This window comes from Xiphophorus couchianus, chromosome 1 (genome assembly GCF_001444195.1).
Source record: "Xiphophorus couchianus chromosome 1, X_couchianus-1.0, whole genome shotgun sequence".
Lineage (NCBI taxonomy): Eukaryota > Metazoa > Chordata > Actinopteri > Cyprinodontiformes > Poeciliidae > Xiphophorus > Xiphophorus couchianus.
Window position 1 is genome coordinate 7,013,134 of NC_040228.1, and position 13,634 is coordinate 7,026,767.

At 37.4% G+C, this 13,634-nt stretch overlaps 1 protein-coding gene across 3 annotated transcripts in view; it reads left to right on the top strand.

Moving 5' to 3' along the window:
- mib2 (MIB E3 ubiquitin protein ligase 2) overlaps positions 1 to 13,634 on the top strand; it is a 51,033-nt gene that overhangs the window by 5,347 nt on the left and 32,052 nt on the right. For 2 of the 3 annotated variants that reach the window (XM_028015831.1, XM_028015841.1), the window contains 2 exons: positions 9,061 to 9,456; positions 10,911 to 11,082. In XM_028015831.1, the coding sequence (XP_027871632.1) occupies positions 9,061 to 9,456; positions 10,911 to 11,082 (568 nt within the window). Of the gene's footprint in view, positions 1 to 2,036; positions 2,204 to 9,060; positions 9,457 to 10,910; positions 11,083 to 13,634 lie in introns of those variants that run through there. The other variant, XM_028015820.1, reaches the window with a different exon arrangement.

The window sequence follows — 13,634 nt, forward strand, 5'->3', positions numbered from 1 at the left end:
ATAGACCATTACTGGCTAGCTAGCTTGTTTGTGTCTCTTAGTGGTAAGTGTAAATTATTGCCAGTTGACTGGAGTAAGCTTGTCTTCTGTTGCCAATCCGTGCGGTGCTAAGTGCACTCTGGGCAAAAAAGCTTGGCATCTCTATAAAATATACAATTTTCTTTTGTATATTTCTGTCATGATACACGTCTTAAATTTCGTGCACAATGGTCTTAAAAAGGTCTTAAATTTGATTTGGGGAAACCAGCGGAAACTCTGTTTCAAATTCAGAAAAGTCTGGTGTATACTTGCATTTAGACCCATTTGATGTGATGCCCCCACATAAAATCCGGTATAATCACTGGCATTCATAATTATCCAACCGAATACACCTGTGTGAAATTTAATCTTAGTAGGGAACATTAATCTAATGTCAACTATTCGTTGACATCAGTCAACGAACGGCATCATTGAGACCAACCCAGTCTGGGAGAATGTTGTGGAGAAGCTTACAGCAGAGTTAGACTATAAAAAAAATATTCTAAGGTTTGACAATACATGGCAAACTGTTCAGTATATCATCTAAAAATTCAGTAAAGCGTATGGCACAAGTGTAAACTTACTAAGACATGGCTGTCGATCTAAAACAACATTGTGGGCAATGAGAAGATTAATCAGAGAAGCAACCAGTGGGCATGTCTGGTCAGATGAGACAGAAATAATTCAACCTACAACTCATAACATAGTTTGTTGTGAGTCAAAGCATATGCATGTTAGACCCAGACCTAAATCTACCTCTGAATTAGTGAAATGATGCTTACAGATGTTTTACCTGCAATCTAACTATGAGTTGGTTTTGCTTCAACTTAAAATTCAACACAAATATTTAAAAATGTATTGCTACAAGTAGTATAAGGGATTTTTACAGGAGAGTAGTAACGCAAGAAAATTAAAGCGAGGTTTTCATCCTCTGTTTAAAAAAAATTGCTTAATCTGTGAATCAGTAATGGGATTTTTCGACCTTATTACAACTAAATAAATAATTATTTTTAAATGAAAAGACTGCACACTATTTCCTTCCATTTCTACAGACACTAACAGAAATCCAGAAAGCCAGAAGCGTCAAATAGCAGCAAGCCACTCCAATCTCAGCCGATGACGTCATAAAAACTACGGCAGGCAGTGAAGGTCAGAACGCTTTAGCAGATAACATGTTAAAAAAATCCCTCCCAGCTTACTTCAGTTTATTTTTTCCCCCAAATTTATCAGAATAAATTATCTTTAACACCATTTAACACTATTTTACAGGCAACCTGTGATCACGTTCTCCACCTTACCCAGCCTGTGTGGTTGTAGTTTTTCCTCTATAAGGCATCAGGCATGTCCAGTTTTGTGCAACAAATTGCTGACAACCATCCCTGCCTTAACCTGCAGACTCGTTATCACACCAGTCTGTTATGTGATCCCAAACTTGTGCAAGTCATTTTGGGTTACTAAATCACGTTGGGTGTTACAAGTTGGAATGAAAACATTTGGTACCTGATTATCCTGAAAACGATCATGAAACCAGGATTTCAGTGCCATAACAGAATGATTAATGGCTATGTTAATTTACAAATTGATGACTTTTTTTTTCTGGTATAAATTGAAAGATTAATGTGCAAGTAGCAAAATTTGGCACAGCGTAAACTTTTTAAACAATGTTTAACACAAATTTTGACCCAGGGCAGACTGTCTGGAAAGCCTCTTGGTTTTAAATTTTTTTTTTTTATAGCAGAGTCGTCTAGTGATTAGCAATCAAATGTAAAAGTAATGTATTTACCTTAAACATAGTCCTCTCAAAGAACTAGACCTTTTCCATTATTTGCCCAGCTTTAGACAGGTTTCATGTTTTTATTATTATTTTTCTTTCTCACCCAGATAAGTAACCCTGCTTGTTGATCGACATCTGCCAAACAAACAAAAAAAAACCCACATCAGAATGGAAAACAGTATCTTCCAAAGCATGGATCAAAGTTCACAGCTAACCAAATACTAAGATTGTGCCAGAGCGGGTTCAGTCCCCTGTTTAGTTTGAGCCACAGTTCCACAGAGCTGCTGATTTCCAGCCGCTTCTCGCAGCCCGATAAACGCAGAGATATTAGTGGGATTGTAAGCTCGTGTGCGAAAACAAAGTCCTGCACGGCTTCTGGCATGTTCAAAAGTGGAATGAAGATCATGGGGAGTGAGTACGATAATTTGTGATAATGACTTAATCTTGTCAAGTTTCCATTGGGTGCTTTTGGGGATCAGTGGACGTCTTTGTGTGTGTGGCTTTTTTTTTTCTTTTTTTTTAAATGTTTGCTCTCAAAAAGCTCTGGGGATTATGAGTGAATATTAATAAATCTTTAGAGTTTTGTTGAGATTATTGCACTTTGAAAAGACATCTTTTGAAGTAATCCCTGATGGATGTTTAAATATGGCAATGTAGAGCATCAGGAATTAATTTGATAGTTGCTCAGTTACATGTTATTACATCAATGTTTAGACTTACAAGCTATTTTGTGGATACAGATGACATTGTTAATTTTATGAATTAAAAATAAGGTGGCAACTTATGGAGTTTTATGCAGGCAAAAAGTTGTTAGTACATGTATTATTTACTCTAGATTCTTATTGATTTTTTTGTCCCATCTGCTACCAGATGTGTTCAACAGGTTCCCATTTCTGCAGCTTCTTACTAATTTCTTTATAAAAACTGCACCAGTTCTTGTTGAGTACAGCAATAAATAGCTGTGAAAAACTATTTGCACCCTTACATATGTCTCCTGTTCTTGTTCTGATGTATTTTTTTAAATGTCTCAGAATAACAAACGAATTTTAGTAACCTGTAAGAATTTTGAAATGTTGCAGAATTGTTAATTCAGCCACACTGGATTGATTTTCAGTGTGAACGGTCTGCAAAATGTCATACAATAGCAGCTCAGTTGGATTTAAGCAACTGAACTTAAATCCAACATGTGTCTTTTTTGAGTCGTTTAGCGGTGTGCTTCGGACAATTGTGCTCTATGCAAATGCTCTTGACCGTAAAGTCACAAACTGATTGCTCGGTATTCTCCTTTATATGATTGCAAAAGGGAGGAAAATTTATGATTTTTATCAATTACTGCGAGTCATCCAGAAACTGAAGTTAGAAAGCAGTCCCAGACCATCACACCACCACAGCCATGTTTGACTACATGTCTGTTTCTGACATGCTGTTTGATTTTTTTCCCTCTGGATGTAACAGGACAGACACCTTCCAAATCCTCTACTTTTGTGTCACCAGTCCATAGAACATTTTCCACAAAATCTGGTGAATAATAATGTAGTTTTCCTGCAAATATAATGCGAGAAAACATTTAGTTGCATTTAGGCCTTGAGGCTTTTAGATGGATGCATTTTTTTTTTACTTCACAAAAAGAAAGTCAAGATCAATAGACTCTTTGATCAAATGTGAGACGGACCTTTGTTTTGTTTTCGTTCAGCAGCCGTTCTTCTGTTGGAGCGCTCCCATGGAGGCCATTTTTGCCCAGTCTTTTTGAATCACGAACACGGCCCTTAATTGAGACAAGTGAGGCCTGCAGTGCTTTGGATGTTCTGGGTCCTGTTATGAATATAGAATAGAATAGAATAGAATAGAATAGAAGTACTTTATTCATCCCAGCAGGGAAATTACTTCGCAGTTACAGCATAGAGACAAGACACAATAACAACTACCACTGAGTAGTAGTTGTAGATAAAATAAAAAATACAAGACAAAATATAAAATGCTATAAATTGTAAAAATATAAAATGCTGTTAATATAAAAAGCAACTTAAGAGCAGTCTTTGCAAAGATTAAAAAAAAATGCAGATATGTATATATAAATATATGTACAGCAAGTGTGCCACAGTGCAGTTGTGCAAAATGGATCTCCTGTATGAGCCATCAACGCACTCTTGAAGTAAAATTTGGAAGGTCAGCCACTTCTGGGGACATTTACCGCAGTTCCCTGTTTTCTCCATTTGCAGACAGCAGTTCTAAAAACTTTGTAACCCTCTTCAGTCATTGTTTCTTATTTCTTTTTAGTTCAGGGCATGATGTGTTGTTTTTTGTGATAATTTAGCCTCATTTATATTAGCAGACAGCTTTTATTTAAGTGATTTCTGGTTAGTGCAACTAAAATAAAAAAATGTGGTTAATTACATTTTATTCATCATTTAGGAAGGAGGGCAGATGCATTTTCAAATACGATCAGGCTGATTGCTTAAGAAGGTTACCTTTACTTGACCCTAACATTTTTTTAGTGGTATGAAGAATGTAAGTGGGAAAGCAAAAAAGCAAAAAAGGGCTCCAAAAACAAAGCTGTGTTTTCACCCTTCTGGGGAACTTATTCTTCTCAGATTTATTAAAGCTTTCAAACATGGATGTTTGAACCATTTATTGATTCTAAATAGGTTCCACAGTACAGCAACAGTGAAATAGTCAATCATTTCTGTTCTGTCATGGATCCTCTTTAGCAAAACGTCATTGTGGCACTGGTGACATCACAACACCTCATCTGACAACCAGTGCAAACTCTAGACTTTACATTAAATCGCGCTCTGCCACATTTGAAAGAAAATGCAGGTCAGGTTTATACTACAAAAACAGATTTCTCTTTTGTACAGATTAAGAGCTTTAAAAAAGTATTCTTAACCCTTTAAGTTTTTGTATTTTGTCACATGCCAGCCAAAACCCCGAGTTTGTTTTACTGGTATTTTATGTGGTAAACTTATGTCTAATTGTGAAGTGAAGGAAAATAATAAATGATTTATTATAAAAAAATCATAATAAAATCTGAAAATGTGACATGCTTTTATATTCTCCCCCTTATGTCAATAATTTGTGGAAATAAATTTCTTTGCAACTACTTGGAGGCACACCAGACTTCACGATGTTCTGTTCCCAAATGCTCTGTAATAAATCGCTAAGAACTTTGTTTTTGTATAAACACAAAAAAAACATTTTTTTTGTATTTATCCTGAGATTAAATTACTTGCAGGCATATTCTGTTTACCAATGAGTGACTTCTGAAGGCAGGTGGTTGTTGCTGAATTTGATTTATGGATATTGCAGTAAAGGTGGTTGACGTAAAAAAAAACAACAAAAAAACAAACGCATGCCACACTTTCAATTTTGCATACAAAATACAGATGAAAAACCATATATCATTTTCTTTCTACTTGGACAGAAAAAAAACATAAGGGCTGGGGTCACTGACCAGCCACTGCCTGACTGTTAGTTACATATCTGTACTCTTATTAAGCTGTGTTTGTGTAGATGTAAATTTTAGAAGAACAACACTGTACAGTATTTGATGGTTCAAGCTAAGCATTTCTGTTAAAGTATGATATTTATGCAATGCAAGTTGCTGCGTGGTGCAGTGGATAAAAGTTTGAGTACCGACATTATCATGGGAAAACTTTTATAGGAAGCGGGTCATTCCTGTAGAGTTTTATTATTTATTTTTTAATAATTTACAGTTGATGTAGTTATGTTGCTGAAGCACATGGTGTGTGACACCATTTAGAACACCAGAATTGTAATTTTCTGTCTATTACAGAAAATATCTCCTGGTTCTGAATACATGTGTTTTGCAATGTAGCTAAAAGGCTGATTTTGCGGAGGCGGTTGACGGTGGCATCGGCAACCAGCCCTCGGCAGTGTGTGACGGAAGCCAACCCATCTGTTATTGCAGGCAGAGAGCTGTAATCCCGTATGTTCTAGCCCTTTGTTGCAGATTGGCAGTGACATTTCATCAACACAGGTGGCCTAGTCATGACAAGCACACACACGCACACACACGCCGACACAGACAAACATGACAGAGGAATGGACAGCAGACAGCCGACCCCTGGAATAACAAAACATCCTCTGTGGTTTCACCTGTTGGGCCAAAATGACATCATCAGCTACATTACAGTTTGATTGCTTTGCTTTTCTTTCGCTTTTTTCTTTTGGCTTTTGTTGTAGTGACTCGCAATAAACAGTTAATGCCACATTTAAAAGTTTCACAGTTTGGTGTCATTATGTTGTGCAACGCAGAAACTTCAATAAAAGAGCCTTGAAGATTTAATAACAAATGAACTTTATAGTTGCTGGGTTTTTTTCCCAAGCGTGGATATGTTCCTTTTTCTTTTTGCAACAAAGTTTCAAGAAATAGTTTCACTAAACACTTGCTACGATGTAAATCTCGGATTTCCCAGTGGTTGATTCATTAAGAAGGCCCTCACTTTTCACGTTGCCTTAGTTCTGAAAACTGAGCCAGATTTTTCTCTGGATTGTGTGTTTGTGAATTTCAGTTGTTTTTTTTAAAAGAAGAAGTTAAAGTACGAGAGAAAGACATCTCTCAAAAGATACTAAAGCAATGTAAGAGGACAGTCAATTTTGTACAGAGTTATTTTCATTTTATTAAAAAAAACTAACATGTCAAAAATGATTTTAAACCTTTCTCAATAATCAATAAAAAACATCATGGGTATTTCAACTATCAATCCCTTCTTTTAATTGCTGACCAAATATATGTTTGTCTTTATTTTGCTTTATCTTTGGTTATGAGCGCCAAAATGTTTGAGTTTTGATGCTTCCTCATAACCCTAATCTTTCTACTTCCTTGAATTGGGACTCTGGCTCTGCTACTTCAAAATGTTAATAGTACTTCCAGTCTGAAGAAACCTACTGGATAAAATTAAAACAGTTATTTTTAACGTTATCTCTCTCAGGTCCTACGTTGTATTTGCATTTCAGTGATGGACTATTTTGTTTCTTTTCCTTGTGCAATTCTTCTGCAGTTTTAAGGTTTTTGAAGTTCTAGTGTTAAAATGATCTGACAAGGAGCTTCCTATAAACTTCTTCAGTGAGAAGGACCTCCTCCATCTTCATTCTTTAAGATTAGGCGGCTGGATTTTTTTTTTTTATGTGTGCTGAGCTGACATTTTGGACCTAAAAAAAAGATTCTAACAGCTTACGTTCTCTTCTTTAAACAACCCACATCCTAAATGTTTTCAATCATAAGCAGGGACAGCTTAATGCAGAAATCACCTTGCAATCTTGATAAAGATGCAGTATGAGTAATCTCAGCTTCTTTCCATCTTGTTATTTTGGTGTTATTCGCTTTACATTTGTGGTAAATTTGTTTAAAGACCTGATAATAAGAGCAGTTTATAAACATACATTTTATTTCATTAACGATGGACACTTGTTGCAAATTATTGAGTAAAAATATCGCCACTTAAAATAAAACAATTCATTGTGCACACAAAACCTCACACACGAGGCGTTTATTGCTGAGAACTATTCTGTGCTTCCTGGCATTTTCAATTTCTTTGTCTTTTTTTTTCTTGTAGTGTGATTAGACACAGAAATCCCACAACTTTTTGTATGCATCAGAAAGGAAGAAAACTGCAAGAGCATAAATGAATGTCTTAATACATCATATGTGACTAATGAGTGTAATTAGATTATCATGGTCCTCAGCAGAAGTTTCTTGCTGTATTGCTGACTCGAGCTTTCGTATCCTCTAAATGTTGCTTCCTTTCTGTATCGCTTCCTGTCTCTAGCACTTAGCCCTCAGCTGCAGTCATTAAAACCACTGGTGCTGTTTATCATAGGGTTGAAACACAAGTCCTTAGACCTCCTTTATTGTGACGAGGCTCTGGCTTCTTATTTCCAGTTTCAGACGTTTACAGAACTGAAACCAAACATTAATTCACACTGAATGCTTCCTGTTTTTGGTTGTTTAGAATGACCAAAAATAATTACTGTTTCCTGCATGTCACATTATATACATTTGCTCAATTGTTTGGAATTTTGGCCCATTGCTCCTGACAGAACGGTCATTATTGAGTCAGGTCTGTAGGCTGTCTTGCTTGCAGACACCTTTCCAGCTCTTCCAAAAGTTGTCTATAAAACCAATGATTTGGCCCTGACTGGAATCAGGGCCTTGTTATGGTCGCTTTAATGTATTTTTAAAATCTCCTTAAGCCACTTTGTAACTAATTTGGTGGTGTTTGCAGGGTCACTGACCTTCTTGCACCAAAGCTAAAACTTGGTGGCCAAGGTCTTGAGATGTCATTTCAATATTTTCACATCATGTTTTTTATTCCTGAAGCCATTGGTTTTGTAAAGTGCACCAGTCCTTCCTTCAGCTAACTAACCGGTATTTCAGCAATGTGGTGACATTCCTGTTTTACAGCAAATGTACCAATGAACATAATGTCCAAAAATGTTTTACTTTTTGTTTTAGTTTCATCAGATTACATCAAGTGTGCTGTAAGCATTTGTAAACTGTAAATTTAGCTTTTTATTTCTTTTGGAGTGAATGCTTTTTCATGGCTAAGGGCCCCATTTGTCTTTGCTCACAAAGTTTTTTTGCTTTTATTTTTGGGTTGATGGACATTTGAAACCAAATCTGTCCATATCTGGAAAGTAGAACCCATTTCCTTCCAGAACAGGACGATGGGAGGACGTTCCCATTGTGTTTTTACTTGAATAAAACAGTTTCAACAGATGGATGTGCTATCTTCAGGCATCTGGAAATTTTACACAAAAATGAACCAGACTTACGGAGGAGCCAAAATGAGGTCAACAATAGTTGTGGATCCTGTTAAGGATGTTGGTACAAGGCTGTCGGTGAGTGTTTGTGCCAGGTCAGGGCTTGATTAGCTCAGCAGGACGTAGCAGTCAAGTCCAGCTGCTCTCTGCAGAAGTATGCCATGACACACAGTGAGGCCTCCAGTGAACGATCCACCAGCCAACAGAACTATGTTCTGAAATTAATGAGACATATGGCGCGCTGTGTCGAATCCCTCAGCAGTAGCTGACAATTGTGCGCAGGCTGTGTGAACGTGCATACAGGTCGGAGGATTAACTTGTTTAAAAGTATTGGAATCTGATCTAAACGACATCTCATGTTTATTCGATTGGTGCCAAAGGCAAAGCATTTTAAGACACTTTTATTTCTCTCATAGCTTATTTCTCAGTGGTTACCTCTACATTTGTAACGTGCTTCATGCGCTTCCTCCTGCTCTTTCTTTCAGTCACCCCCGATCTGTTCCCGGAAACGACGCTGGTGCCGTCTCTCCCGGCGATACCCTTTGTGCGATCCGCCTCCTCCTCCTACAAGGCCCGGAGGCGCAGCAGCGGGGGTGACTGTGCTGCCAGGCCTCGGCCTTTGCCCGCAGCCTGCAGGCCAGGCCCGAAAAGAGGCAGCATGGAGGTAGGGATGCGCGTGGTGCGTGGCCTGGACTGGAAGTGGGGAAACCAGGACGACGGCGAGGGTCACGTGGGCACCGTGGTGGAAATCGGTCGGCAGGGGAGCACGACGACCCCGGACAAGACGGTGGTGGTTCAGTGGGACAGCGGCACACGAACCAACTACCGCACAGGATACCAAGCTGCCTATGACCTGCTGCTGTATGACAATGCTCAAATTGGTAAGCAGTGAAGATCAGGTTGTGCTAAAACATAAACTCATGATTACACCCGTTGCTTTGAGCGATTAATTGCTGGATAAATTAGTTGTCATATTTTATTTTGAGGATTTAAATGATCTTACAGTTTCGGTGCTAAAAGTTCTTTACAAAATCAAAGATTTTTGCTTTTTGAGAGCGTGAACTGGTTTATTATGTCATTATCAATACTTATATGATAAAATATAACATTGCTATAGGTTATCATATAAGTATGTTAAACTATAACAAAACCCCCCAATATTATAGTTCATCACAAACACTGGGACAATTTATCATCCAGCAAAAGGTATTGTGATTGGCCTACTTCTGATCAGATTCATTTTACCCATTAAGTAAAAATTGTACAATGATTAGATTTACATTGATAACATTTTTAGGTGAAAGTTCACAGTGCTGTCATTTTAAACTGTTTTTAGCAACTTATTACCACATAGCATGGCTAGCAGTGCTAACATTTCTGTCTCCCTGGTTATTAACAGTTTAGCTCTCAACTTCCATGAAACTTCCACCTCCTCTAATCGCAGCATGTTCCATGCCAGAGGTGGACAGTTCAAGTAGAACAGAAATGAGCTACTTTGAGACTTTTTAACATTCTTCTGAGTTTATTTGTCAGAAATCCTCTTTCTCTTGCAGCGTAAATAATGTAAAAAATACAGTTTTATTTTATATAGCTTTTTTGTGCTTCCTTTGAATTAATCTTTAAACAACTAACTACATACAGCTGACTCTGAGTTCCCTCAACTTCCACACCAAACTCAGACAAACATGGTCACCAACAGATTTCTCTGTGCATCTTCATGAATAATTGTTATATTTTTCTCCCAAAAATCTCTCTATATTTTTTTAATTTTAAAAGTACATTTTCTATTCTATTACGATGTGAAGAAATAGTTCTGTTCTCCTCTGATTCCTAAAATGTTTTTTTTTTTGTTGTTTTTTTGTTTGCAATATTCCAGCTTGTATGTCATCGTCTGTGCTCAAGCTTTGCGAAACCCATTTTCAGGGGTCTTGTCATCACCCATCATGGTCTATTTGGGATTACACACACACACACACCCCCCCCCCCCACACACACACACACACACACCCACACACACTCTTTACAACAACATACTTCTGCTTCAGAAGCTCCTTCAATTAGTTCAGCAAAAGACAAAAAAGAGGCCTTGGGGCTGAGAGTATTTTGTTCAATTGTTTGAACCTCTTTGATCCTCTTTACTGTTTGTTAGCTTTAGATACTATTATGCTTTAACATATATCAAATAACTTGAATGTTTTGCCACATTAGTTGGGTTTAGTTTGGTCCATTCTCCACACTGTAGGTAAAACTGTTTCCTTCAGTTAAAAATAGAAAACTGAAATGTCAGGAATGTGCCCAGCCATTTCCTTTTCCTCACCACTTGTTCTGTTTGCAGGAGTCCGTCACTCCAATATCATCTGTGACAGCTGCAAGAAGCATGGCATCATGGGAATGCGGTGGAAGTGCAAAGTGTGCTTCGACTACGACCTGTGTACCCAGTGTTACATGAACAACAAGCACGACCTCAGTCATCCGTTTGAGCGTTATGAGACGGCCCATTCCCAGCCGTGAGTGCTGCACTTCACCTTTAATTTTAACATTCCCCAAATTTCAATGATCTTGTCCGTGTGCAGGAATCTATGCAGAACGTTTCATAGCTCAAATCTTTTCCAGCCCAAAAAAGGAAGATAAGTTGCAGTTTTTATGTGGTTCATATGGATGCACACAAAACAGTTATCTGTCACTTATACCTTCTTTTGCTTTCTTTTGGTTGATTGTATGTCTCGTCAGCAGGGAGTGTGATTGTTGTTTGGTGCAGAAATGTAATAAAATCTAGGTCTGTGCCACAGGTGAGTAATGTTGCTCAGACAGGAGTCAAATTCATAGTTTTCAACTTGACGTCCAATTAAAGGAGAATTTTGCAGCTTTTAGAGCTGCATCTGAATGTCTCCAGCTTGAAAATCTAAAACACTTAAACTCAGTTAACCGCGGCTGGATTATTCTGCCCTGAATAGACATTTATTAAGGTAAAATTTTAAATTTAAAAAAAGTCAGTATTTTTTTATGACAAAATGTAAAAGAGGCAGCAGGACCACATTAGTTCGAGGTAATGCATAAAAACTACTTCGTATCAGCAGGTCAAACTTGAACGGAATTATTCCACACTGATTACTGATTTATGAAAGGTTTACTGCTTTGTTAGATACACCACTAATTAGCCATATTATTACTATTCATATTTAAACAGCGGTAAAGGTGGACTCCATTTATACAAGAGCTCTCATTGAAAATTGATGCTGCTTACTCTGATTAAGTAGTTATAATGCAACAAACCTTCAGGTGATCATAATACCCCAGATCAAGGTGTCAATTTTGCTTTTATCACAAGTAAATAAATGTATCTTATTTACATTTATTTAAATAAGCCATATACAAAAGAGAGGCTTAAATTCTCTCATATGTGTCTCCCTCAGCTTTTGGCTAGGGCTTCTAGTTGGAATTAGGTTTGTTTCCAAATAAGCACAAGATTATCTTCACAGCTAATTAAGTGGTTTGTAAAATGTTAAATTAAATTATGCAAAGTTTGCCGACATCACAAAAAAAGACTCATAATATGTATAACCCAAAGATATTTAGTTCTAGCATAAATTACTTGGCACATTACAATGTGCCCAGTAATGTGCACTTGGCACAGACGTTATAGGCCTAAACCAGGAAAAGCACATCCCGTCAATAATGAGACATACTGTAGGACTGTTATGGTGTCTCTGAGACTGTGAGTATTAAATTTGTTTTAATACCCACCAACAGCGAGAAAAACGGTGGTCTTTAAAATGAAGGACAATGAGTTATAAATAACCCCAAGAGAGTATGGAGAACTACAGTTGTGAAAAGGGCCCATACCAGCATGGAACCGGGTTTCAGAAAGCAAAGAAGCCTTAATAAAATCAAATAAAATTTGATTCTCATTTAGAAGAAAACCTTACTTTTATGTTCAATTCATTAGTGTCTTTCTCTCATATTGGAATCCATTGTGGTGTCTTTTTTTTTTCCAACAATATTTTTATTGTATTTTTTACAGATATACCTGCCATGTAACCAATACAATAAACAAGACCAACAAACGCCCTCTTAGATACATATCTACATACATTCCTTTAAGTATACAGGAGATAATAGTCCACTGCTGAGGCTCCCTTGTTTAACATTATGGTTTGACATTAATCTTGTCTTTAGCTGGTTTCTTCATCTTGAGACAAGTCCAGATCTTCAACAAAATTTCTGAAGGGTCTCCAAATGTTTTCAAATAATTCACTTTTCCCTTTTTGGAGATATGTTATGTGTTCCAGACGTAAAGTCTTCAACATTTGCCTGATCCATTGTTTGATACCTGGTCCTGTTGTTCTCTTCCAGAATAGTGCTGTCAGTCTTTTAGCTTGTAGTAGACACATATCAATCAATAGTTGCTCACATTTGGTAAACAAAGTATTTTTTGGATACAAACCTAAAATTAGAAAAACCGGGTCTGTGGTGTCTTTTTAGTGTATTTTCTTCAAGTGAATATTGAATCTTGTCTGTTACTACAAAATAATTGCATGTGAGTTTCAAGGAGCTGAAGAGAAGCGTTCCTAGGTAAAGCAAAAAAACAAACCTGCCTCATTATCACTGCAGTTACCGGTAAATAATTTGGATTTTTATTGCTTTTGTTTGTTTGTTTCTAATGGCGCACATATTTTCAAATAGCTTTGTTCTTTTGTCAGCTTGGACAAACCACATGTGGCTTAGATTTGTACAAATGTTTAGTGAGCTGACTGCAAGTGTCCTGTGAACCCAGATTTACTCGACTGAGTTGTCCCTTCAGAATCCTCTCTTCTGCATCGGTTCACAGCAACGCTCCAAACGGCTCGCGGCACTGTCTGAATGTCAGCTGGATGGCCTGTTCTCATTTTAACGAGGTGATATGTATGACCCAGATTTCTTCTAGAGTTTAGCCTGGTACAGGTCCAGCCCCTTTCCATTTATTTCCCTGAGCCTGCTTGTCCAATGAATGCTGCAAATAGGTGTAGGAATCATGACTCACTGCTCTTTTCAATGTGACCGAGTCATCAGGTTTTGTTGT